Source organism: Anomalospiza imberbis, unplaced genomic scaffold (genome assembly GCF_031753505.1).
Source record: "Anomalospiza imberbis isolate Cuckoo-Finch-1a 21T00152 unplaced genomic scaffold, ASM3175350v1 scaffold_47, whole genome shotgun sequence".
Classification (NCBI taxonomy): domain Eukaryota; kingdom Metazoa; phylum Chordata; class Aves; order Passeriformes; family Viduidae; genus Anomalospiza; species Anomalospiza imberbis.
Genome location: NW_027100078.1, coordinates 115,335 through 142,849, shown reverse-complemented (window position 1 = coordinate 142,849; position 27,515 = coordinate 115,335). Strand labels below are relative to the sequence as shown.

General features: G+C 53.2%; 1 protein-coding gene and 2 pseudogenes across 1 annotated transcript; 2 read left to right on the top strand and 1 right to left on the bottom strand.

Moving 5' to 3' along the window:
• The window catches only part of LOC137466906 (zinc finger protein 850-like), an 807,951-nt pseudogene that overhangs the window by 719,280 nt on the left and 61,156 nt on the right, over nucleotides 1–27,515 (top strand).
• Nucleotides 1–27,515, bottom strand: part of LOC137466908 (zinc finger protein 850-like) — a 743,182-nt pseudogene that overhangs the window by 663,581 nt on the left and 52,086 nt on the right.
• Nucleotides 19,254–25,820, top strand: LOC137466905 (major histocompatibility complex class I-related gene protein-like). The gene is given in 5 exon segments (XM_068178520.1): nucleotides 19,254–19,286; nucleotides 23,610–23,836; nucleotides 24,725–24,762; nucleotides 24,765–25,096; nucleotides 25,761–25,820. Coding segments are annotated over 5 exon segments (690 nt in total).

Genomic DNA, 27,515 nt, shown 5'->3' with positions numbered 1-27,515 from the left:
TGGGGTCCAGCTTCTATTTTCTAGGATCATTAATCTATGGTAGTGATGTCCAGCTTTCCCTTTCTAAATCATTAATCAGCAACCTTGATGTCCATCTTCCTTTTCCAGGAGCTTGGGATAGGGTCACTTCCCTTTCTGTTTAAATCCTTTATATATTCCAAAGCTACAGTTTAACATCCTTAATGCTAAGCAACATTCCAACGTTGTAATTCAAAGGTTCTTATTGCAAAACAGCTGAAGACTTAATTACATGTAAAAAGTTCTTATCAGACGCAGCATTCTAAAGTTAGAATTCAAATACTCTTATTACAAAACAGTTTAAGACTTGTAATTGTTATTTGCAAATAAAAGATTGGTTCAAAAGCCTTCTTCCATGCTTTCCTGGGTTGTGGATTAGAACTCATCTTTAAAACTGTCCCATGGCCGTGTTCCATACATTTCATAACCACAACTGCACAGGCTGCCTTTATTTACCCGACACAAAACACAACTTTGTATTTCACACTCCTGCACAGAACTCCAAACCGACTCCAGTCACTGCACAAGCCCTGGAGCCTTGAAGACCATGGAAGGAAGACAAAGAGCTCCTGAGGGCTTTCTGTATTTTCATCAGCCTCACGGTGGATTTGGGGCTGGGTCCAGGACCCTCAGGCACTGGGAGAAGGATGAAGAAGCTGCTCAAGGAGGCAGAAGCAAAACTCCAAGTCCCTGGGAACATCCCTGGGCCCCAGCGAGGGCAGGGAGTGCCAGAGGCTCCCCAGGGAGTGCAGAGAGCAGATCCTTGAGGCCAGGGTTGCAGGGATCCCAAGGCTCAGAGCAGGGAACTGCGATGCTGAGCAAGGCCTGGCTTGGCTGCAGGAAGCAGAAAGGCCAAGCCCTGAGCCCAGCCTGGCACAGCAGGGCCTGTCCCTCACGGCTGGCTCGGGGCTGTTTGTGGGGCAGGGGGATGTGAGGGGCAGCAAGGACAAATGTCACAAACCTGTGTGACACTCCAGATCCTCATGGAGCCAAGGGGCCAGTGTGACACTGTGGGGCCTCATGGAAACAAGAGGCCATTGTGAGCCTGCAGGGCTGTAACACCCCAGAACACTGAAATGCTGGGGGTCACCAAAGGTTCCTTTATTCGAGTTTGTTGTACAGGAGAAACACCAACCAGATATTCTCAGCATGGCCAGATGCCAAGAATATTCTTGGTAGGAAGGGACCCACAAGAACATCAAGTCCAGCTCTGAAGTGAATGGCCCACACAGGGACTGAACACAGCCTCAGTGATACCAGCACCATGCTCTAACCAACAGAGCTGAGAGAGCAAAATGACACAAAATTTTACTGGCAAAATATAGACAATCTAGGAACTCTGACAAAGGGTTTAATACAACATCCTGTTCTACATAAAACTCTTATCACAGCATTAACTTCATTAACTTAGCCCATTAAACCTGAAAACCTTTAAGCCTCAAGATGTTAAGTTATCAAAAATGTTCCAGGTAAGTAGGAGTAGAAGAAGAAGAAATAGAGAACAACAGAAAGACAGAAGATCTATAGAAAAACACACACAGAGGCACCACCTGCTCAGGTTCCAGCATCAATAACAGAGGAACCCCAGGAGAAGGCAGGATCCAGACCATGGGCTGGCCTCGTGCTCCGGCTTTTAAACCCCTGGGCCTTCAAGGGCCCGCCCCTGGGGTGGGACTGCCAGTTGCTTGTCCAATCAGAGTCAGGTTAGGCACCAGCTGCTGGTGTGTGATTGACTGACAGCTGGGCCAATCAGAGCTGGGTTAGCCCTGCCTGCTGTGTGATTGACTGACAGCTCAGCCAATCAGAGCTGGGTTAACACCGCCCCTTCCATGTGATTGACAGCTGTGCCAGGCCAGGGCTGGGGGCGGGGCTCTGTCCCACCACAAACCAAGGCCTGACCCGCTCCTGGCCCCACACGGGCATTCCGAGCATCCCAAGGTGTATCGGGACATTGATCTCATCCAGCCTCTGACAGTGACCACATGGTGACACGGGGGAACCTCATGGAGCCATGGGTCAGTTGTAACAACGCAAGTCCAAGGACACCAATGTGACACTGGGGAACCTCATGGAACCATGGGTCAGTTGTGACTATGTGGGTCCAAGGACACCGTGGTGATGCTGTGGAATCTCATGGAGCCATGGGTCAGTTGTGACAATGCAGGCCCCAAGGACACCATGGTGGAACAATGGAACCTCATGGAACCAAGGGGCCATTGTGACACTGTGCTGCCTCATGGGATCAAGGAGACCATTGTGAAACTCAGGGGCCCCAAGGAACCAAGGGTCCATGGTGACCTTGTGGAGCCCGCAGTGTCACAGAGGAGCCGTTGTGACACAGCGAGGGCGCATGGAGCTGAGGAGCCATTGTGACACATCAGGGCTTTGTGGAACCACGAAGCCATTGTGACATTGCAAGGTCCCATGGAAGCACAGGGCCATTGTGACACTGCAGAAGCAAGGGGAACATTGTGACACTCCAGGGCCTCATGGAACCAAGCAGACCATTGTGACACTGTGGGGTCACACGAAACCAAGGGAACACGGAACAGGTCTGGCTGGCTGGGCCTCCTGGGGACCACCTAACAGGTCCAGCAGACCTTGGCATGTCGATGGCTGCTTCTCACCTGCCCTGAAGCACTGGGGCTCTGGACTTTCCTTCCTATGGGAGAGAACTGTCCTTCTCCTCCAGGGACCCAGGGCCTAAACTGGGATTCCTTCTCCAAATTTCCTTATATGCAAGGATTGTTTTCAGATGAAATCTGCCAGGAGAGACAGATCTGGCTGCCTTGGCCACCCAGGGGCCACCTCTCATCTGCCTTTGAAACACTGGGACCATGTGCTTTTCTTTCTTATGGGAAAAAACATCCATCTCAACTAGGTACCCATGGCCAAAATTGCCTCCAGAATCCCCTATATCCAAGGATAGCTCCCAGACAAAAGCTGCCAGGGGAGACAAGTCTGGCTGGCCTTGGCTTCCTGAGGGCTGGCACTCATGTGCCTCTGAAACACTGGGGCTCTGTGCTTTCCTTGCTAATGAAAAGAACTCCTCTTCCTGTCCAGGCACACACAGCCAAAACTGAGATTCCACTTCCAAAATGCCCTGTGTCCAAGGATAGCCCCTAGAGGAAAGGTGCCAGGAGAGACAGGTCTGGCTGGCTTGGCCTAAAGGTGGCCACCTCTCATCTTCTTCCAGAAAACTTGGATTTTGTGCTTTTCTTTCCTATAGGGAAAAAAACATCCATCCTGACCAGGCGCCCATGGCCAAAACTGGAATTCCACCTCCAAAACTCCGTACATCCAAGCATTGCTCCCCAGTGAAAGCAGCCAGGACTTAAAAGGTTTGGCTGCTCTTGGCCTCTTGGGAACTGCCTCTCACCTGCCTCAAAACACTGGGGCTCGATGCTTTCCTTCCTATGGAAAAGAGCCGTCCTTCTTCTCAAGGTGTCCATGGTCAAAATTGAGATTCCTCCTCCCAAATTCCATATATCCAAGGATCCCTTCATGACAAAAGCTGCCAGGACAAACAGGTCTTGCTGGCTTGGCCTCCCAGGAGCCACCTCTCTCCTCTTCTGCCTTTGAAACACTTGGGCTCTGTGCTTTCCTTCCCGTGGAAAAGAACCGTCCTTCTTATCTATGCAGAAATGGCCAAAATTGGGGCTCCACCTCCCAAATTCCCTATATCCAAGGGTTGCTCCCAGGCAAAATCTGCCAGTACCATCCATTCTGGCTGGCCTTGGCCTCTGGTGGCTACCCCTGCCACACTGGGGCTCGGTTCTTTCCTTCCCATGGAGATCACTGTGACACGGTGGGGACCTCATGGAAGCAAGGGGATCATTGTGGCACCACTGGAGCCCATGGAACCAAGGGGCCATGGTGACACAGCGGGGCTTCATGGACCCAGAGACCATTATGACTCTGTGGGGCCTGATGGAACCATGGAGGCCATTCTGACCCTTCAGGGCCTTGTGTCACCAAGGCGGAATTGTGACACCTCAGGGCCTCATGGAAGCAAGGGAACTTTGGGACACTGTGGGGCCCCATGGAACCAAGGGAACATGGAACAGGTCTGGCTGGCTTGGCCTCCCAGGGGCCACCTGACAGGTCTGGCTGATGTTGGAATGCAAAGGGCTGCCTCTCATCAGCTCCTGGAGCACTGGGGCTCTGTGCTTTCCTTGCTATGGGAAAGAACTGTCCCTCTTTTCAGCTGCCCATTGCCAAAATTGGTAAGCTCCCTTAAAATTTCCTCTATGCAAAGGTATCTCTCAGAAAAACCTGCCAGCTCTGGCTGGCCTTGGCCTCCAGTGGTCACCTCTCATCTGCCCCTGAAACAGAGGGGCTCTGTTCCTTCCTTCCTATGGATAAAAAACAGCCTTCTTGCCAAGGACCATGGCAAAAACTAGAATTTGGCCTCCCAAATTCCATATATCCAAGGATCACTCCCAGACAAAAGTAGCCAGGACAGACAGGTCAGGCTGGCCCTGTCCTCTGGTGATTTTCTTAGATTATGAGCTGAATGTTTTCATTTGAAAACACCTTGGAGAGGGCCCAGAGATCTCCCAAGGTGGGGTTTTGGGGCCTTGGGCACATGACCACTACATATGGACAAAGGAGCTCTGTGCTCTGTGCTGTTGTGGTGGTTTTGCATCACAGAAGTGATGATCTAAGAGAAGCTGCTAGCAGTTTCCTCGGTGTCTGACAAAAAAACAATCAGGAATTAGCTTTGAGAGCTGACAATCTGTTAAACCACTAAGGAAACTGCACACGCCTCTGTGAAGACACAAGTTAAAGATGGAGAAGCCTGGCTGGGTCTGTTTCCCTTCTGGCCAGCAAAGAGGTGACCAGGCCGGCCCAGCCCCCGTCTCAGCCAGGCCAGGCCGGGCGGCTCCTGCCGTGGGGCCGGGCCCCTTCCCAGGGAGCCGCCAGGCCCCATCGGCTGCCGGGCAGGGCAGGGGAGGCCGCGGGGCCGAGGCCGGGCCGGGCCGTGGCTGCGGTTGCTGACATCTGGCCGCTACCGAGCCCTGCCCCGCCGCCAGCCCGGGCCCAGCCAGGATCCGCCGGGCCCCAGGAGCAGCCCCGGGCCGGGCCGGCCCGGCCAAGGTTCTGCCGCCCTTGGGGTTCGCCCACAACCAGCGGGCAGGGGGAGGAGAAGCCATGGGCCCCGGCCGTGCTGCTGCTGTGCTCTGGCCTGGCTGCTGAGATCCTGGCCCTGCCCCAGCACAGCCCAGCCTGACACAGCCCCAGCGCAGCCGCTGCAGAAACCTCCATGGTAAAACAGCTCCGGCCGCAAGTACCGAGCCCGGCCGGGGTCACGGAACCATCTGCAGGCCCCGGCTGAGATATTGACTCTTCCAGTGCTTCCATCCTCCCTCGAGTGAGAGAAAAGGACAAAGTGCAGGCACACAGAGGAGCAACATGAAGACACCGAGGTCAGTGAAGAGGAAGTTGATGCCCAGATGGGAGGAATGAGGAGATGCCTTGATCTTGGGGCTGAAATCCTCTGGTAAAGCAATGGAGAAGGATGTAATTGATACATCAGACTCTCTTTTTCCCTATAACACATTGAAAAGTATGGGGAGATGACTTGTTCAGCAAAGGCCTCCATGCTAATGTAAGGAAATGTTGAAGTAGCTGTGATCCCATGAGAAGTTTGAACAATGAAAGACAGCAGAGTGATGAGACCCTGAGCCCTCAGGGAGAGAAGAAGACCTCTGTTCCCAGAGATGACGATGATTTCAGAAATAGATGAAGAGAACCTTTGCTCTTAAACACCACATCTTTAAATTTATATTCCATAGGTTGGTATGGCCCATAAACACAGCTGTGGAAAGGCTGTGAAAAAATGAGAGGGACTTCACGATTCCAGGTTTTTCCAGGCAGCTGCTATTCGTGTAAATGAAAAGTCATGAGACAACTGTGGTCTTATGGAGAAGTCTCCATAACATTTACAAGAGGAACTTCTCTCCCTAAGTGAAGAAAGACTATTCTAGCGGTGGTATACTGACTGAAATTTTATGTTTTTTGTCTCTTCATTGTTAGGTTCTATGGAGAGAGGAAGTGTTCTGAAAGTTTTCCTCTGATTCTTATTACTCTTTCTTTTAGTTACTGTAATAAACTTTTCTTTATACCTTTTAAAGTTTTGAGCCCACTTTGCCTTTCTCCTAATCCTATCTCAGAGCAGGAAATGAGAAAGTGTATTCTCGTGAGTGCTCTGGTAATTAGCCAACACTGAACCCACCACACTAATTGATGCATTAGCTGAGAAAACTCAAATTGGTGAACCAAAACCACTACAGAAACTTCCTGCTGAACTGCCCCAGACAAGAGGGAAATCAAGGCAGAGCCATGGTTTGTTAGGACTTGCTTGATCCAAATGAGCCCCGTGGTGCATTTGGAGCTGAGCCCTGGAACCTCAGGGCCTGAGAGGAGATTGCACAAACCTTTCCAGGAGTCCAAGTCAGAGGAAAAACCCCAAGTTTTTCAAGATATTAATGGATGCCACTGAGGTCCATCCCCAACACAGGCTCCTCATGGACTCCTTGGGGTAGAGAACTGGAGGCCAGGATGGCACAAAAACCTCTCAGAGACTCAAAATAGCACAAAAAACTCTCAGTGTGGAAAGGAAAATCCAAAGTACCTTAAACTCCTTGAGTATCTCAAAGCATTAATGAGCCTCAAGGAGTGTCAGTACAAAACTCTCAAGGGACTCGTTAAAGCAGATAATTGGAGGCCATGATTGCACAAAGCTCTCAGAGACTCCAAGGCAAAAGCCAAAGCCAAAGTGCTTTGAAAAACCTGCAGTCCCTGGGAGCATGAAGGAGCCCCCAGGGCCATTCCTGAGCAAGGCTCCCCAGGGACTCCTTCCAGCAGATCCCTGAGGCCACGGGGATGTGGGCTAGAGGGGGATGCTGAGGGCAGGACAAGGGGCTGACAGTGCCCAGCCTGGCTGGGGCTGTGCCAGGAGGCCCCAGTGCCTCAGGACAAGGTGTCTCCTGACAGCCCTTGGTGGCACAGACCCTGCTGTGCCCCAGGGCACCAAGACTTGGCTTCTCTTTGTCCCCACCTGTCATCAGTGCCTCCAGTTCTCTGCTCTGCCTGGGGCCTGGGGACACTTTCTCAGTCGTGTCCCTCAGTGGGACCCATTAAAAGTCAAAGAAACTTTGGAGTTGGATTCTGACTTGGAGTTCTGGAGAGGTTTCTGCAGCTCCCTCTCAGGGCCTGATGTTCAGGGCCTGAGCACAAAGCCCCAGAGGGTCATTAAAGTCCTTGTGCTGTGTCTGTGCTGCTGAGCTGGGCCGGGCTCCTGGCACAGAGGGTGATCCTGGTAACCAAGGAGAGCTTCAAAAGCACATTTCTCTGGATGAGCAGCTCTTCTCCCAGCCCAGCAGGGCTGGAGCACTGCCTGCAGCCAGCCCGGGCACAGCACAGAGGCACAGAGAGCTTCCATCAGTCAGGGCTGGGAAGGTGCTGAGAAGTGCCTGGGGCAGAATCCCTGGCAGCCCTTGGCACAAGAACCTCTGGCTGCAGGACAATGCAGCTGCAGCTCCTGGAGTGATCTCCTACAGCTGGAACATCCCAATGCCCACAGACCCTGTGAGTACATTCTCTGATCATCTCTTGTGCAGAGCAGCCAGGGGTGCCCAGGGCTGTCATGCAGAGCAGGGTCCTGCAGCCCAGGGCGCTGTGCTGGGCCAGGGACTCTGCTGCCTGCCAGGGACAGCTCTCAGCCGGCCCGGGGAGCTGCTCCCAGCACTGGAGAGAAGCTGTGGGGGGAAGGAGCCGCCTTGAGCAGGGCAGGTGCTGCTGCTTAGAGCTGCTGGCTGGGGCAGGGCTGCTCCCAGATCCAGAGCAGCCTGGGCACAGCTCCGGAGGACACTTCCCAGAGAAGGTAAACCTGGGATTGCTGTAAAGCTCAGGAGCTTTCCTGAGAGTGTTTTCCATTTCCTGCTTGCAGAAGGATGAGAAAGTTGGGGTGGTGACAAAAAGATTTCTGCTTTTTATTCATTTTTCATATATTTGTAGCTCTGTAAATTATTATTATATAGTTATAAAAATATAATCCTTACTTAACTCTATCAAACTCTTAATTAAATCTGTTTAACTACTATTATGTACTTAATATAATTACAATCCTTAATTAATTCTAGTACGTTTCCTTACCTTTCTCTTAGATTTTAGAAAAATAACCTGACTGTCTAAATACATTCCTGAAATACTATATAGTCTTATGATCAGGAAGAGGACACACAAGAAGAACATTTTTGTTTTTGAGCAGAATTTAAGCAGTCATAACAAAAACGTGCAAAAAAAACCTTTGGACCTACTCCAATGGGTTGAGCAAGGGGTTGTTACTGGGGCAACTGAATGTCCTATTGGATGTTCCTGTTAAATATCCTAATTAATCAACCATAATAAATTGTTGAAATCAGGGGCTGGGTTTGCCCCATCCCCACTGGGACACCTGGAAGATTCCAATAAAGGTCTGGTTTTTACTTTACTGGTCTAACTTTCTTGCAAGGGTTTCTTTTTTTTTTTTTTTTCCTCTTTTGATTATAGACAACAGGGGGATGAGAGAAGCAGAACAGGAATTGTGATCCCAGAATGACAGAACATTCTGAGTTGAAAGGGACACACAGGATCATCAAAGGAATGTTTGAACATTTACAGAGACTCCAGAACTGTGACTTTGGGTGGTCAGTCTCTCTGCTGGCAGCCTCCCAAAGGGCCTTCAGCCACTCCTCAGCCCTGGACAGCAGCAGCATCACCTTTGCAGGGCCCAGCAGGGCTCTCCTGAGCTGCCCTCGCCCAGCTGCACACAGACCCTGCCCCAGCCAGGGCCCTGCACACAGGCAGGTTTCTGTAGGGCCGGGCCGAGGGCACCCAGGGTGGGATGGGCTCTGTGAGCGCTGGCAGGGACAAGGCACCTCTCAGGAGGGAATGTCCAGGCCCAGGGAGATGCTCAGGGAAGCAGAGGGGGCTGAACAGAGCAGTGCTGGGGCAGGAGGGCACTGTTGGTGTGTGGGAGGTGCCGGGCACAGCTGGGCACGGGAACACTGTCCTGAGTGCCCGGCTGTCTCTGCCCTGCCCTCTCAGGCACAGCACCACAACATCTTCTCCTGTTTCTGCACTCCCCTGATATTGTCAGTGTTTTCTGGTGCTCTCAGGGAGGCTCTGGCCTTTGCAGCAGCTGAGTCAGGCACTGCCCTTGGCATTCCTGCCAGGCAGGTCTGTCCATGGGAATGGGGTGTCCAAGCTTCCCTGGGACCTGTGGGGCTGTGGGCAAAGCAGTCCATGGGAAAGGGGAATGAGCTGAGCCCCTCCCTGAGATCCCATCATGGGCACAGCCGGGGATCTCCTTGCTGTGCCCTTCCCAGCTCTGAGCTGCCCTCCTGGGTGCAGAGCTGTGCCAGAGCCTCTGGGAGTTCCCTGAATGTCCCACGGGGAAGTGCAGAGATGCCACAGCTGAGGAAATGCTGCTGTGTTGGCCAAGGGAGCCGTGAGTGTCCTTGGCACAGGGGGGTGCTGAGAGCTTGCCCAGAGACCTTTGGAGAGGGTGAGACATTCAGGGATCCCTCTGCTCTGGGCAGGGTCTGGTTTATCCCAGGGTGACCCAGGAATGTGACTGTGCTCTGATTGCAGCCAAAGGTACAAAGTCAGGGCAGTTGGGAACAAGCCCATCCAGCCCCTCACCTGCCCTCAGCCACAGGGAATCCTTTGCCTCTCACATTCCTCAGTGGCAAACTCTGAGTGCAGCAGGAATGCTGGGGATTTCTGACCTCAGAGAGCCAGGAATTATGTGTGGGTAGGAAAACAATTCCTAAACAAGCTACTGCCAGCCTCTCTTGACTCTTCACTGTCCTTTCTCCATGAACAGGTCCCCATGGTCAGCCACAGCCAATGTCCAACAGCAGCTCCATCAGCCACTTCCTCCTGCTGGCACTGGCAGACACGCGGCAGCTGCAGCTCCTGCACTTCTGCCTCTTCCTGGGCATCTCCCTGGCTGCCCTCCTGGGCAACGGCCTCATCATCAGCGCCGTAGCCTGCGGCCACCACCTGCACACGCCCATGTTCTTCTTCCTGCTCAACCTGTCCCTCAGCGACCTGGGCTCCATCTGCACCACTGTGCCCAAAGCCATGCACAATTCCCTCTGGAACACCAGCACCATCTCCTACACAGGATGTGCTGCACAGGTTTTTCTGCTTTTCTTCTTCCTTGGAACAGAGCTTTCCCTCCTGACCATCATGTGCTACGACCGCTACATGTCCATCTGCAAACCCCTGCACTACGGGACCCTCCTGGGCAGCAGAGCTTGTGCCCACATGGCAGCAGCTGCCTGGGCCAGTGGCTTTCTCACTGCTCTGCTGCACACGGCCAATACATTTTCCCTGCCCCTGTGCCATGGCAATGTCCTGGGCCAGTTCTTCTGTGAAATCCCACAGATCCTCAAGCTCTCCTGCTCCAAATCCTACCTCAGGAAACTTGGAGTTTCTGTTGTCACTACATCCTTAGCATTTGGTTGTTTTGTGTTCATTGTTTTCTCCTATGTGCAGATCTTCAGGGCTGTGTTGAGGATCCCCTCTGAGCATGGACGGCACAAAGCCTTTTCCACCTGCCTCCCTCACCTGGTCGTGGTCTCCTTGTTCCTCAGCACTGGCATACTTGCTCACTTGAAGCCCTCTTCTATCTCCTTCCCATCCCTGGATCTGGCCCTGTCAGTTCTGTACTCGGTGGTGCCTCCAGCCCTGAACCCCCTCATCTACAGCCTGAGGAACCAGGAGCTCAAGGCTGCAGTGTGGACACTGATGACTGGACGTTTTTCAGGAACATTATAGAACTGGCCGATTTCTGCAAATCACTTGAAATAAAAGTCATCTTTTATAGTTCTTGTTGTTTGGTTGTGGGATTTTTTACTTTGTTTTATTTTTTTAAATATTGTCCACAAGGAAATGTCATTGTTTGTGCCATTCCTCATTTTGTTTCTCTCCACCTTCCCTGTGGCTACAGACTGTGCCTATGAGGGGCTGCGTTCTCTGTGGCTTTAAAGGAACTCAAGGATGTCCCAGCAGAGTTTTCGGCAGAGATGCCCTTTTGTTGCCTTCTCTGGAGCTGCAGCAGCAATGTCTGTGTGCAGAGCTGGGGGCAGATCAGTGCTGGCACAGCAGCTGTGCCCAGCAGCAGCAGCAGCACTTGGTGTTGCCAGTGCTGCTCCCGTGGCCCTGCCCCGCTGCCCTGGTGGCCCTGGTGTTGCTGCAGGGCCTGAGTGCTCTCGGGGCCGGGCACAGTCCTGGGGGTGGCAGTGCCGGGGCTGCAGCAGGGACAGCCCATGGGCACTGCTGGGGCAGCGCTGACGCCTCAGGCCAGGGCCTGGGGGCTCCAGGCTCCTTGCCCAGGCTCTCTCAAGAACACGGCCAGGCCAATGCTCAGCACAGAAAACCCCCGTGAGCAGCCCCAGGCTGGCCGTGGGCAGGCTGGGGGCAAACAGCATGGCTGGTGCTCTGCAAGGGCCCTGGGGGAGACGGGAAGGAGCAGCAGAGCAGGGGCTGATCCATCCCCAGTGCGCTGGACAGCCCAGGGCAGCGTCCCAGAGCGTCCTCATGGAGCTGCCAACAACATCCCCCCTCTGCAGCCCTGGCCTCTCCCCCAGCTCACACAGGTGCCGCATCCTTGCAGGCACAGCCACGGCAGCACTGGCTCAGGAGCCCCTGTTTGCACTGCACACAGCAGGCGGGAGCACCCCCATGCTGCTGCTGTGGGGACATGAACCTGAGGGAGCACAAATGCCAGCAGCCCCTGGGGCCAGGAAGGGCTGGGGGACGCCAGGGAAACCACTCAGCTTTGTCCTGGCCTCTGCAGTCAGCCACAAAGTTTGGGAACATCCCTTGGGTTGCAGGATCATCCCACAAGTGCTGCAGGAATTGTCTGCAGGCTCCTGCAGTGCCTCGTGCTGCTCCCTTGCCAGAGGCACCCCAGGCCAGGGGGGCACATCTGGGCTGCTGTGTCTGGCTGTGGGGCTGCCTGTTCTGGGCAGTGAGGAGGGGCTGCAGAGGCTCTGCAGGACTGACAGGATGGGCTTTGGGGCTGTGAGGAGGAGCCGAGGGACCTGGGCTGCTGGAGCTTCTGAGGAGGAGGCCCAGGGCTCCTCCTGCAACTGCTCCAAGGGTGGTTTCACAGAATCACAGAATCAGCAAGGCTGGAAAAGACCTTGGAGATCATCCAGTCCAACCTGTGCCCTGACACCGCCTTGTGTCCCCTGAGCCTCCTCTTCTCCAGGATCAACAACCCCAGCTCCCTCAGCCGCTCCTCACAGGACTTGTGTTTCAGACCCCTCACCAGCCTTGTTGCTCTTCTCTGGACACGCTCCAGCCCCTCCATGTCCTTCCTAAATTGGGGTACCCAGAACAGGACACAGCACTCGAGGTGCTGCCCAACCAGTGCTGAGCACAGGGGAAGAATCACTGCCCTGGTCCTGCTGGCCACACCATTCCTGATCCAGGCCAGGAGCCATTGGCCTTCTTGGCCACCTGGGCACACGGCTGGCTCATGTCCAGCCTTCTGTCCATCAGTCCCTGCAGGTCCCTTTCTGCCTGGCTGCTGTCCAGCCACTCTGTCCCCAGCCTGTAGTGCTACAGGGGTTGTTGTGGCCAAGGGGCAGGACCCGGCACTTGGACTTGTTAAACCTCACCTTGTTGGATTTGGGCCCTGGATCCAGCCTGTCCAGGGCCCTGTGCAGAGCCCTCCTGCCTTCCAGCAGATCAACACCCCCAGACAACTTGGTGTCACCACGGTTCCATAAGGCCCCAGAGTATCCCAATGGTCTCCATGATTCCATGAGGCCTCCCAGTGTCACAATGTCCCTCTGGTGGCACCAGGTTCCTTGGATCCTTGGGCCCTGCAGTGTCACAATGGCACCGTGGTGCCCCAGGGCCCTGCAGTGTCACAATGGATCCTTGGTTCCATGAGGTGTGGCAGGGCAGCAATGCTCTCCTTGGTTCCCGCTGTCTCCCACTCCTCCCACTGTCAGGCTATAGAAGGACACCTGGCTGATGAAGGGGAGTGGGAGTGGGTACCTACTCGAGGAGGTAATAATAAAAATCCCTCCCAACCCCCTCTCCCAAGCCAGGTGCCACTTCAGAGTTGGTATGATCCCCTGGATCTGGAGAGTCAGCCAGATGGTTTAGAAGAAAATTATCTGCCCAGTGAGCCTCCCAATTATGATTCATCTGTGAGACAGATCATCACCTCTAACATCAAAAAGGAAAGAAGGGTAATCGTGGCGGGTGACTCCCTTCTGAGGGGAACAGAGGGCCCCATATGTCGACCAGAGCCACCCCACAGAGAGGTCTGCTGCCTCCCTGGGGCCCGAGTACGGGATATCACTGACACACTGCCTGGGCTGATTCAGCCCTCTGATTATTGCCCACTGATGGTACCCCAGGCTGGCAGTGATGACATTGAGAAGAGGAGTGTCAGGGCAATTAAAAGGGACTTTAGGGCATTGGGTCAGGGGCACAGAAAGTCTTTTCCTCAGTCCCTCTGGAGTCTGAGAAAAATGGTGAATGCAATGGGAGAGCTCACATTATAAACGAGTGGCTCGAGGGTTGGTGTCATTGGTAAAATTTGGTATTCTTTAATCATGGGGCAACTTTTACAGAAGGGAAGGGGATGCAGCTGGGTTGTCTGGAAGCAGGCACGTGGGTGGTAAGCCTGAATTAGGGGTGAAATCAGCAGCCCAGCTGAGGTGCATGTACACCAATGCACACAGCATGGGTGACAAACAAGAAGAGCTGGAGGCCATGGTGCAGCAGCAGAGCTATGATGTAATTGCCATCACAGAAACAGGGTGGGACGACTCACATGGCTGGAGCGCTGCACTGGACGGCTGCAAGCTCTTCAGGAGAGACAGGAAAGGGAGAAGAGGTGGAGGGGTGGCCCTTTATGGTAGGGAGGCTTTTGACACCATAAGTATTGAAACTTAGGAAGATGGAGCTGAATTTCTACGGGTAAGACTTAGGGGGAAGGCCAACCAGGCTGACATCCTACTAGGAGTCAGCTATCATCCACCCAACCAGGAAGAAGAGGTGGACAACTCACTCTATAAGCAGCTAGGGAATGTTTCAGGATCATCAGCCCTTGTTCTTGTAGGTGACTTCAATCTGCTGGACATCTGCTGGGAACTCAATACAGCTGAAAAGAGGCAGTCCAGGAAATTTTTAGAGTTTGTGGAGGACAATTTTTTGTCGTAGCTGGTGAGTGAGCCCACCAGGAAAGGGACTATGTTAGATCTGTTGTTTGTAAATAGAGATGGGCTGGTGGGAGATGTGGTGGTTGGAGTTCACTGAGGGCACAGTGATCATGAAATTACAGAATTCTCGATATTTGGTGAAATGTGGGAGAACACCAATAAGACTCTTACATTGGACTTCTGGAGGGCAGACTTTGGCCTGCTTAGGAGACTTATTCAGAGAGTTCCTTGGGAAGCAGCCCTTGAAAACAAAGGAGTTCAGGAAAGGTGGGAAGCTTCAAAACAGAGATCTCGAGGGCACAGGAACAGACTGTCCCTCTGTGCCAAAAGACGAGTTGATGAGGCAAACATCCACTCTGGATGGGAAAGGAGTTTTTGAAGGAACTTAGGAATAAAAAGAGGATGTATCATCTTTGGAAGGAGGGCCAGGTCTCTCAGGAAGCATTTAATGGGATTGCTAGGGCATGAAGGGAAGAAATTAGGGAGGCCAAAGCTCAGTTTGAGCTTAAAATGGCAGCTTTTGTAAAGGATAATAAAAAATGTTTTTACTAATACATCAATGGTAAAAGGAAGGGTAAGACCAACCTTTGTTCTTTATTAGATGTGGAAGGGAATTTAATACCTGCAGATGAGGAGAAGGCAGAGGTGCTTAATGCCATTTTTGCCTCAGGTTTTAGTGAGAAGATGATTTGCCTTCAGGACAACTGTCCCCCTGGGCTGGTAGATGGTGTCAGGGAGCTGAGTGGGACACTGTTATCCAAGAGGAGGCCATCAGAGAACTGCTGAGCTGCTTGGATGTTCATAAATCCATGGGACCAGATGGGATCCACCCCAGGGTGATAGGGAACTGGTAGATGAGCTTGCCAAGCCACTCTCCATCATTTACCAGCAGTCCTGGCTCACTGGTGAGGTCCCTGATTACTGGAAGCAGCCCGATGTGACACCCATTCACAGCAAGAGTGGGAAGGAGGATCCTGGAAATTCCAGGCCAGTCATCCTGACCTCAGTACCCGGTAAGGTCATGGAACAGTTCACACTGAGTGTCATCACACAGCACTTCCAGGATGGCCAGGGTGTCAGACCCAGCCAGCAGGGGTTTAGGAGGACTAGGTTGTGTTTGACCAACCGGGTCTCCTTCTATGACCAGGTGACCCTCCTGGTGGATGCAGGACAGGCTGTGGATGTGTCTATTTGGACTCCAGCAAGGCCTTTGACACTGTCTCCCACAGCACACTCCTGGAAAAGCTGCAGCCCACGGCTGGGCCAGGAGCACTCTGTGCTGGGTTCAGAACTGGCTGGATGGCCGGCCCAGAGAGTGGTGGTGAGCGGTGCTGCATCCAGCTGGGGACAGTCACCAGTGCTGTCCCTCAGGGCTCTGAGCTGGGCCAGCTCTGTTCAATATTTTTATTGACCACATGGATGAGAGGATTGAGGCTTTCAATAGTAAATCTGCAGATGACACTAAGCTGGGAGCGTGTGTCCATCTGTTGGAAGGCAGGAGGGCTCTGCAGGGACACCTGGAACAGCTGGATAGATGGTAGAGTTCAATAAGTTTAAATTTAATCAGTCCAAGTGGCCAGTCCTGCATTTTGGCCACAATAACCCCCTGCAATGCCATGGGCTGGGGACGGTGTGCCTGGACAGTGCCGAGGCAGAAAGGGACCTGGGGGCACTGGTCGACAGCAGGCTGGACATGAGCCAGCAGTGTGCCCAGGTGGCCAAGAAGGCCAATGGCTCCTGGCCTGGATCAGGAATGGTGTGGCCAGCAGGAGCAGGGAGGTCATTCTTCCCCTGTACTTGGCACTGGTGTACTTGGCATTCTTCCCCTGTACTGGCACCGTTCCTTGAGTGTTTTGTCCAGTTCTGGCCTCCCCAATTTGGGAAGGACATGGATGGGCTGGAGCATGTCCAGAGAAGGGCAACAAGGCTGGTGAGGGTCTTGGAACACAAGTCCTGTGAGGAACGACTGAAGGAGTTGTGGTTTTTTCGCTTGGAGAAGACTCAGAGGTGACCTTATCACTCTACAGCTTCCTGAATGGTGGTTGCAGTCAGGTGGGGGTCGGTCTCTCTCCTCACAACAACTGACAGAACCAGAGGACAGTGTCTTAATCTGCACGAAGGGGTATTTAGGTCGGATATTAGGAAAAAAGTTTTTTTATGGAATGGGTGATAAATTCCTGGAATTGTCTGTCCAGGGACTTGGTAGAGTCACCATCCTGGGATGTGTTTAAAAAAAGACTGGATGTGTCACTCAGTGCCATGGTTTAGCTGAGGGGGTGTTAGGGCATGGGTTGGACGCGATGATCTTGAAGGTCTCTTCCAACCCAGTAATTCTGTGATTCTGTGATTGTGTGACATCACAGACCAGGTTGTGGCATCATATAGTTGGCTGTGACATCCCTGGTTTATTATGTGACATCACAGAGCAGGCTGTGACATCAGAGCATGCCTGTATGACATCACAGAGCAGAGCAAGCTGTGAGGTCAAAGAGTGTGCTGTGACATTATAGGGTGGCTGTGTTCCATCACTGAAGGTGTTGTGACATCACAGGGTGGGTCTGTGAGCCCACAGAGGTGCTGTGTGACATGTTAAGTGAGTTCTGCCACCACAGAGCAGGCTGTGACCTCACAGGGCAGGCGGTGACATCATCGAGGAGGTTGTGATGTCCCAAAGTTGGCTGTGACATTACAGGCTGGCTGTGTGACATCACAGAATGGGCTGTGAGGCCACAGAGAAGGCTCTGCCATCATAGAAAAGGCCTCTGTGACATCACAGAGCAGCTGTGTGATGTCACAAAGAAGGCTGAGACAATACAGAGTGGGTTGTGACATCACAGAGCTGACTGTGAAATCACAGAGCAGGCTGTGACATCACAGCGAGGCTGCATAACTTCACAAAGGTGGCTGTGACATCACAGAGATGGCTGTGACATCTCAGGGCAGATTTTGTGACATCACAGAGCAGACTGGGACCTCAAAGAGCAGGTTGTGACATCACAGGGCAGCTGTGTGACATCACAGGTGGGCTGTGTGACCTCCCCTTCTCTAAATCTTATTTTTCTCTATTTCTGTGTCTTCTTGCAAATTTTGATTAACTTTAAATTGAACAGGCTTAGAGTTTGTGAAGTTGAATGGGCCAAGTTAATGCTTTGAGAAGTGTTTTGTGTGAATTGAATGTCATATTAAACCTTCTGCCAAAGTTTCTCATATCTACTAAAGTTCCCAGTAAAGGCTGTTTTGTTGTTCGGAGCTCCAGAAAAACTCTTTTTGGTATTTCTCCAGTGCATCCAACTCAGAGGACACAACCAATTGTAATTCCTCCTAAATGTCTCCTTGAGAGAGCTGTTTGGGACTTGTGTGTCCTGCTTGGCACAGCCCAGGCAGGGCTTTCACAGCCACATTCCACACTCCATTTCCCAGCTGGAGCCGCTGGTGCCTCTGAGTTCTGCTGCCCCAGCCCCAGGGACGCTCTCCTTGTCTGCCCATTCCCCCACGGTCTCTGGGCAGGGATGGCCTCAGTGGGAGCTGCTGACATCCTCAGCAACTTGGAGGCTGCTGCTGAATTTTACTGCTCCAGAGGCTTCTTCAGCCTTCAGCTCTTCAGTTCAGGAATTCAGTGTCCCAGAGCTCATTAACATTCAGAACACCTTAACAAGCCAAGCCTCTGGGAATAATGTAGGTTTTCAAATAGATTGTGGTTAATTAGCCCAATTTCAGAAGCCTCTTCAAAGTGAATACACTACATTTTAAAAGACAATGAGAAAAGATTTTTTGGTCCTGTTTAGTTTTTTTTTTTTTTTTCCCTGTTAATACATTGATATGTGCACTCTCCAATTGACACTGAATCCAAGTACCTCCTCATGCAGTTGGAATAGATATGAAAATCAAGACCCTTCGTGGCTGACAATCAATCTGACTCTGTCCCTACCCCCACCCCACCATTTCCCCCACCCAGGCCCTGGCACTCAGAGAAGCCTTGTGCAAATCTGAGCTCCCTCCAGCCCAGGCTGCACCTGCAGGTTTCAGCTCCTTGGCTCCAACTCCCACCTGCTTTCCTTGGAGAAGGAGCTGCCCGAGACACAGAGGGATGTTCATTTCTTGTCAGCCAACAAAGCCAAGGGAAGGCACAGCTCCATCAGATGCAAAAGTCATTCTTCTCTCTGGCTCTGCCCTGCCCCTGATCCCCACAGCCTGTCCTGTTTCCTTCATCCCTGCATTGCCAGGGACTTTCTGGGACAAGGGAGCTCTGCTCTGGGGATGGAGGGAGGTCCAAGTGCAGCCACTGGAGTGGGAACCACAACTCATCAGGTTTGTGTCCTTTGAGGGGCCAGGAACTGGTGAGACTCAGAGGCACAGGAAGGTTTCTCTTCATGGCCAACATAAAATGTGAACATGATAAAATTTAAGAAACATCAAAACCCTTCCCTCAGCTCCTTGTGACATCCCAGCCACATCTGACAGGTCTGCTGTCCACAAGGGATTGCCATAGAGGAAAGATTTTGACAAAGACATAAGAGGTGATATAAAATATAAAAATACAACTAAGGTGCTGACTAAGAAGTTATTTAAACTTATGAAATATTGGGCTACTCCTGAAGTTCAAAGCATGAAACCACTGAAGGGAGACAAATTGGAATGACCAGAGAACAGCTGCAGGAGGAAATCTGGGAGCAACAGGAAGGACATAAATCCAGGTGCTCTAAATGAAGAGATGTCCTTAGACATTGCCATTTAACCAGGAGAGCTGGAAACACCTGAAGGGAGAGGGTAATGAAATATTAGACTGAATGTTGATGGCAAAGGGAGGGGGGAAAATCTGTATTTCTTCTCCTGCCGTCACTAGAAGAATCTAGTAGATCCAGGAAATTCCTGTTCCTGCAGGGAATACTTTGCCATTTCTTTGCCATCAAATGACCCAGATAATAAAGATTTGCTTGTATATTAAGAAAATACCAGATATTAAAACTTGTGCCCCTTTCCAGGCAGACATTGATGCGTGGAAAGACTCTAAAACTCAAAGACAAAGTGAGTTATAATATAGGTATTTTTTCAGCTGGGCACATGCAGGCAACTTCTGGAAAGGCATAAGCATCTAATCACTCTAAGCATTCTTTTTTATCCTCTAAAATGTTACATATACATTAGGTTTTGCAATACAATTATGCATATTCATTTCCTGGCTCCACCTTGTCCTGCTTCATATGCTAATCAGCTTATCAGTCCCTTGTGCCTTCGCCTTCATACTTGTTTCTGGTGGTTGTCTTGGGGGTTGCAGGGGGATGAAGTAAGTGGTCATCATTAAAGCTGTCCTTCTCACCCCATCTTCATGCGCAAGCTTACGGATCCTGTGGTCACAGTCCAAACCACGAGGCTGGTCTAATCTGGTTTGGGGTTCTGAGGAGCCTTGTTATCTTGGTAGCCTTGTAACTTTGTCCTGTTTTGATGAACGTCGTCCTTCCCTTATCACACATCCTTGTATTCTTTCATATTGCTCTCGCAGGTGCACCCTGTCTTCCCATGACAGGCAGTTAGCACAGTAAAATGCAGCAAATATTAAATAATATATATGTAATTTAATATATATTTGTAATCAATACCCTTCTAATTCCTAGCCCCGTGTCTCAACATCAGCTGTGTGCCCATGACCAGGCAGTGCCACTTGTGCCCTGAGCTGTCAAGCTGGGATTGGATCTCTCAGAGAGGAGCTGAGGGAGAGCAGAGCACCTTGCAAGCTGCAGGTCCCTGCCAGCCCCGCAGGGCTCCTGTGCCATCAACATCTGCTCTGCTCCAGCCTGGAACAGGGCCCAGCATGGTGCCGGGACCATCAGAGAGGTGAGGTGTGTGCTGGAATTCAATGCCCTCCCCATGGCGCAGCAGCCCTGCATTTCCCTGCTCCAGCCTTGGTCTCCAGCACAGCCACGGAGGCTCTTTGGGCTCCTGAGTGTTCCTGCTGTGTCCATGCCCCCAAGGGCACAGAGCAGCCTCCTCTCTCGGCCACTTGCCTGTTTTCCATGCCTTGCACAGGCGCTGGCCCTGCCCCACAAGGCCTGGGCTGAGTCCTGCCCTGCACGCTCAGCCAGGCTGGGATGGACACTGATGGTTTCTGTGCCAGGCTCTCTGAGCCCAGCCCAGCTCCCTGCAAGCTCTGCCAGCTGCCCTGAGCTCTGTGCAGCACCAAGGGCCTCTCCCCAGCACAGCCCAGCCGGCTCTGGCCCCACAGCTCTGCTCAGCCCAGGCTGCTCTGGCCACTGGCCCCACGGCCTCAGCCCCTGGCCAGGGCACAGCAGCAGCTGCAGCTCAGCCAGGACTCAGCCCCAGCCATGGGGGAAGGGGCTTGGCCAAGGCCAAAGGAGGCTCCCTGGCTGCCCTGCTCCCCTCGGGCTGAGGTGCTGAGAGCTCTGCAGCCCCTGCTGCCATCCCATCTGCCCAGGCCAGCACAAGAGCCCGGCCTTGGGGCCCTCCAGAGCTGCTCCTGCTCCAGGCCCAGGGCCCATCCCAGAGCTGGGGCAGCCACAAAGCTGTGCCCATTGCTGGTCATTGCTGCTCTGATGGGGATGGATCCTCAGCCACTTGGAGGTTGCTAATGAATTTTACTACTCCAGAGACCTCTTCTTTCTTGATCTCTTCAGTTCAGGAATTCAGTGAGAAAGCCTCATAAAGATTTGTTTAAAACTTCCAAACAAGAACAGCCCCTGGGAATAATTGAAGTTTTCAAATCTTCTGTGATGAATTAGACAGGTTTCAGTAGTGTATTTAAAGTGAATATACTGTTTTGAAAACTATGCAGAGAGAACTGTTTTGTCCTGTTTTCTTTTCCAGTTTATCCTGTTTATAGATAGATATCAACAATGTCTGATTGGTATTGACCCCCAGCACCTCCTAATGCAGTCTGAATAGATGTGAAAATCAAGACACTTTATGGCTGGCAATCAATAACACTTTGTCCCCATCCCCTCCCCACCATTTCCCTCATCCAAACCCTGGCACTCAGAGCAGCTGAGGAATGGAGTCACACACAGGGATGTCCCCATGGCTCAGGATTGGGGCCAGGTCAGTGAAATCTCTTGATTGCTGATCTGGACGAGGCCATCGAGGGCACCCTCAGTCAGTTCCCAGGTGAGCCCAAGCTGGGTGGGAGTGTGGCTGTGCTGGAGGGCAGGAAGCTCTGCAGAGGGATCTGGACAGGCTGGAGCCATGGGCCCAGGACAATTGGATGAGGTTCACCAAGGCCAAGGGCCGGGTCCTGCCCTGGGCTCACAACCACCCCAAATCCCTGGCCGTGCCCTGCCCCTGATTCCCACAGCCTGTCCTGTTTCCTTCATCCCTGCATTGCCAGGGACTTTCTGGGACAAGGGAGCTCTGCTCTGGGGATGGAGGGAGGTCCAAGTGCCACCACTGGAGTGGGAACCACAACTCATCAGGTTTGTGTCCTTTGGGGGTTGGAAACTGGTGAGACTCGGAGGCACAGAAAGTTTCTCTTCATGGCCAACAGACCATGGTTGAACAGGACACAATTTAATAACAATCACACTCTTCCCTGAGCAATGTACAACATCCCAGCAGTGTCTGATGAGTCCACCATCCACAGGCGATTTCCATACTAGATTTGATTTTAGACAACCGTGGTTCTGTGATAGAAATAAACACAATTAAGTTCTTGTATCAGGATGATTGTCCTGCAGTGGGGGCAAAACAGCTCAAACAAATCCTGATTTGCAAAGATGTCAGTGGTGGATGGAGAAGGGAGGTCAGGCTGCTTTTGGTGTTGAGGAAATGCTGAAACCAGCCTGACTCATTTCATCTCCTCCTGGCCTGGCTGATCTCCCTTCTTTCCCCTTCCACCCATTGGCTTCTGTCTCCCACCAGACCCCCTGGTGAAGATCCCCTGGCTCTGTGTTCTCCATCCCCTCCTCGCTGGCACTGCCAGGCTGGGATGAGGAGCCCCTCAGCCTTCCCTGCTCTGGGCTGGACAAGCCCAGCTCCCTCAGCCTCTGCTCACAGCCCAAGGGCTCCAGCCCCACCTTGGAGGCCCTTCCCTAACCCTGCTCCAGCTGCCAGACATCTTTCCTGCCCTAGGGAACCCAACCCAGGCCACAGGGACCTGGATAATCCACGTCCTTGATATCCTGGTCACACAGCCCTGGCCCCTTTTCCCCATGTCAGGCTCTGGGGGGGATCCTGTGGAACATCCTTTGGTGGAGGCTGTGGCTCCAGGTGGACCGGGGGGATACCGGGGGACAGGGACCCCGCTGGGCATGAACAGCATTGGACTTGTTGGGAGAAACTGTGAGGGGGAGCTGGGGCGGAGTGACCCACCCAGTGACCTCACAGCCCTTCTGGAATGTCACACAACCCCTCTGTGATGTCACAGCCTGCTCGGTGATGTCACAGAGATGGCCCATGATGGCAAAGTTTCTTGATGACCTCACATAACCCACTCTGTGATGTCATAGCCCACTCTGTGACCTCATGTTACCAGATGATAAATTGTCTCCACCAGGTGAGCTGACACCTGGAGCTTGTTCTCCAAAACCCCAGCCCTATGGAAACCACACAATGCCCATTGTGTCAGAAGGGGAACTGGAAGTTCACCAGCCTCAGTGTCCTGCCAGCTCAGCCAGGCCCACTGGAACATTGGGGTCCACGACCACCAGGGACCACCAGAGAGACCCCCAGGACAGAAGAGAGCATGGATAAAGGGATGGGGAAATATGTTAATGATTCTGGGGAAATGATTATCAGATGTGTGTTCAGTCCAGGACAATCAATGAACATGTGTGCAAAATACAGAATATGAACAGAAACTTTCCTGTACTCAGCATGCTCGGCTTTGGGAGGAGCTATCCCCCGTGCACCCGGCTGAATAAAGAATGCTGCTTCTTAATGCTGCATTGGGGTTAAGGAGTACCTGGTTCCCCCTTCTTGGGAAACCCTGGACTCCCCTTTCCTGGGCTCAAGGACCCCCTGGAACTCCCTTCTTCCTCTCCACGTCCCTGCCCCCCATTTCTGTGACCCTGAGACCCCCCTGCACCCCCATTCCTGAGAACTGACACACCCTTTTACCCCTTTGCCTGGCACTGAGACCACCCCTGCACCCCTTACCCGGCACAAACACAACCTGTTCCCGGCCCCCCGCCTCTCCCAGCCCCCAGCCCCACCCTTTACCCTGACCTGGGACCCCTGGGCCCCCATTCCTGCCTTTCCCAGCCCCCAGCCCCTCCTTTCCTCACACTCAGGAGCCCTGGCACCCCCTTTCCTGGGCACAGGATTCCCTGGACACTCCATCCCAGCTCTCCCAGTCCCTGCACCCCCTTTCCTTGGCTCTGAGCCTCTGATCCTCCTTTCCAGCTCTGCCATCTCTTGGCAGAGTTCCCCCTTTCCTTGGCCTGTGGACCCCCCTGGATCCCCAAACTCTCACTTTCAGCCCCCTCAGCTCACCCAAATCTCCGTGTCCCCCCAGTTCTCCACTCCCCACAGTCCCTGGAAGTGGCGCTGTCAGAGCCCAGCCCGGGGGTCCCCCAGTCCTTGATTGTGGGGGACGTGGACGGGACCCCCTGCGAGCGCTGCGACAGCGAGTGAGGCCGGATGGAGCAACAGACACCGGGGATGGGGGTGGGAGCCAGAGCTGGGACATTGGGATAGCCAGAGCTGGGATATTAGGATAGCCAGAGCTGCGACATTGGGATAGCCAGACTTTAGATATTGGGATAGCCAGAGCTGGGACAATGGGACAGCCAGACTTTGGATATTGGGATAGCCAGAGCTGGGACATTGGGATAGCCAGAGCTGGGATATTGGGATAGCCAGAGGTGGGACAATGGGATAGCCAGAGCCGGGATATTGAGACAGCCAGAGCTGGGATACTGGGACAGCCAGAGCTGGAATATTGGGATAGCCAGAGCTGGAATATTGGGATAGCCAGAACTGAGATATTGGGATAGACAGGGCTGGGATATTGGGATAGCCAGAGCTGGGACACTGGGATAGGCAGAGCCGGGATATTGGGACAGCCAGAGCCAGAAAAATTGAGATAGCCAGAGCCGGGAAATTGGGATAGCCAGGGCCAAGATATTGGAATAGCTAGAGCTGGGATATTGGGATAGCCAGAGCTGGGACATTGGGACAGCAAGAGCTGGGACATTGGGATAGCCAGAGCTGGGATATTGGGATAGACAGAGGTGGGATATTGGGATAGCCAGATCCGGCTCAAAGACAGGAACCAGCCCGTGGCCGACAGTGACCTGGAGACGGGGCTGGTACAACCAGAGCAGGGGGAGTGGGGGGAGCTGGGGGCTGGGATGGGATCTGTGGGAATGGAGGACTCTGAGGGGCTTGGATGGGATCTCTGGGGATTGGGGGGATCTCTGGGGCTGGGATGGGAATCCAGGGAGCTCCAAGGGAATCCCTGGGGCTGGGACATGACTCCATGGGTCTGTTCTCTCCTCGTTCCCAGGTCTGCACAGGGTGCCGGTGGTTTCCAGCTGTGACCTCCTGTCCAATGGAGTGTCCATGGATCCCACCGGTATGGCTACGAGGGCTGGGATTTCATCTGCTTCCAGCTGGGATCTGGGAGCTTTGCAGTGTCCGACGGTGCTGCCTGGATCACCCAGAGGTGCTGGGAATCCAAAGGGATCATGGTGGAGCAGATGAAGCATTACCTGGGACACACCCATGTGGAAGGGCCCCCAAAATACATCAGATATGGTCGGGAGGCTCTGGAGCACAAAGGTGGGTGTGGGAGGGGAAAGAAATGGGGGATTCAAGAATGGGGGACTTGGGAATGCAGGAAATGCCATGGAATTTCCATGGCCAGATCTCACTCTCATCCCAGTCAAGTGAGAATTCCATGGATGCATCTCCCCTCTAACCCACTGCCATGGGAATTCCATGGGGAAATGATTTGAATTGATGACCAATGCAATGAGAGCAGTGCAATGAGAAGTAATCCCTGCTGGGATTCCATGGGACATCAATCCAAATCCTTTGCCCAGGCCGGCTCTGCTGTGCCCGTGGCAGCGCCAGCGGAGTGCCCTGTCCCTGCCCTGAGCCCACCACGAGCCTTTCCTTGGGTGTTGTGTGCCCTGCCTGAGGCAGGAGGGCACTGCTGGAGCAGCTTTGGTGGCCCCGGGCACCCGGCCGGGCTGCAGCCACTGCAGGGCTCCTGGGGAATGTTCCAGAGCAGAGCTGAAAGCAAACAACAGTTTCTGGAGGGGATTCTGACCCTGGGCCTGTGCTGGGAGCCTAAGGGCAACAGCCCAAAGTGCTGGAGCTCAGTGTCCCTCGGCCAGGCCATGTTCCCTGGCTGTGCCCTGTCCCTCGGCTGTGCCCTGTCCCTGTCCCCTGTCCCTCAACTGTGCCCAGTCCCTTGGCTGTCCCCAGTCCCCTGTCCCTCGGCTGTCTCCTGTCCTTCGGCTGTGCCCTGTCCCTGTCCCCTGTCCCTCAACTGTGCCCTGTCCCTTGCCTGTCCCCAGTCCTTGTCCCCTGTCCCCTGCCCCTCAGCTTTGTGGGGCCACTGGTGACAACAGGACCTGGGGCAGCCCTGGGGGAGAACAACCCTGAGCCCCAGCTGGGCCAGTTCCCCCAGTTCCCCCCAGGTCACTCCCAGCATGGGCCCTGTGGCTCCCAGTCACCCCCAGTATGGTCCCAGTCATTTCCAGTTACACTCAGTGTGATCCCAGTATCATCCCGGTCACTCCCAATATCATCCCAGCATGTTCCCAGGTGTTCCCATTCACCCCTATAATAGTTCCAGGCACTCCCAGTATGGTTCCAGTCCTTCCCAGTATGATCCCAGTATAAACCCAGTCACTCTCATTACAGTGCCAGATGCCCCCAGTATGGTCCCAGTCACTCCAAGTCACCCAGTATGATTCCAGTCACTCCCAGTATGATTCCAGTCACTCCCAGATAGTCTCAGGATTATTCCAGTAACTTCCTTTATGGTTCCTCTGTGATCCCAGTCACTCTTGGTCTTTCCCAGTATATCCCAGTTGATCCCAGAGTGTTTCCATTCTCTCCCAGTTGCTCTCAGTAGCTTCCAGTATGATTCCAGTTGCTCATTGCCACTCCCAGTCACCTCCAGCATGATCCAGTCACTTCCTGTATATCCCATTTTCCCCAACATGGTCCCAGTTGCCCTCAGCCTGCTCCAGGTCACTTCCAGTATGATCCCAGAATGACTCCAGTCACCCTCAGTGTGGTGCCAGTTGCTCCCAGTATGATCCCATTTGTTCCCAGCATGGTCCCATTTCTTCCCAGTATGATCCCAGTTGCCTCTAGCACAGACCCAGTCACTCCCAGTATGATCCTACTCTGATGCCATAGTGATCCTAGTGGCTCCCAGCATGGGCCCAGTTGCTCCCAGTGTGATCCCAGCTGCTCTCAGTGGCCCCTAGCATAGACCCAGTCACTCCAAGTGGGATCCCAGTATGAGTCCACTATGATCCCAGTCTTCCCCAGCATGATCCCAGTCAATCCCAGTTGCCCCCAGTGTAGACTCAGTCACTCCCAGTTGCTCCAGGTGCCCATGGCCAAGACTGGGGTTCCACCTCCAAAATTCCCTAAATCCAATGACTGCTCCCAGACAAAATCTGCCATTCCTGACAAGTCTTGCTGGCCTTGGCCTAGTGAGGCTCTCACCTGCCTTCCAAGCAATGGGGCTCTGTGCTTTCCTTCCTGTGGAAAAGAACTGTCCTTCTCGTCCAGGTGCCCATGGCCAGAATTGGGATTTCACCTCCAACACTGCCTGTTGTGACAGACTGGAGGAGATTGTAGGCTGGAAACATTTCATGTGTGGGGAGGAAGGGGCAGGTCCAGCCTTGCCCTGCCCTGGAACCCCAGCCCTGCCCTGCCCTGGAACCCCAGCCCTGCCCTGCCCTGGAACCCCAATCCCCCCAGAGCCTCTATCCCAGCCCAGCAGTGTCTGCCAGTCCCTGGCACAGCACAGGCAATGCTCCACAGCCACCTCTGGAGCCCCCAGCCCAGCTCCTGGGTGACCAAATGACCCCAAGTCCCACCTGGGGAAGGGCCCAGGAACACCAAGGGGTATTTAAGGCTGACCACAAGGCAAGCACACATCTTGACCCTACCTCCTCTTGGAATTTCTATCTGAACCCCGCTGGAATCCAGGATTTGGTAGCTGTGTGTGTGCTTCTCTGCATCTTATTTGTCTTTTTCTTTCTGTGTCTACTTCTTCTATTTTTGTCCTCTTGCAAATTTTGATTATCTTAAAATTGAACAGGATTAGAGTTTGTG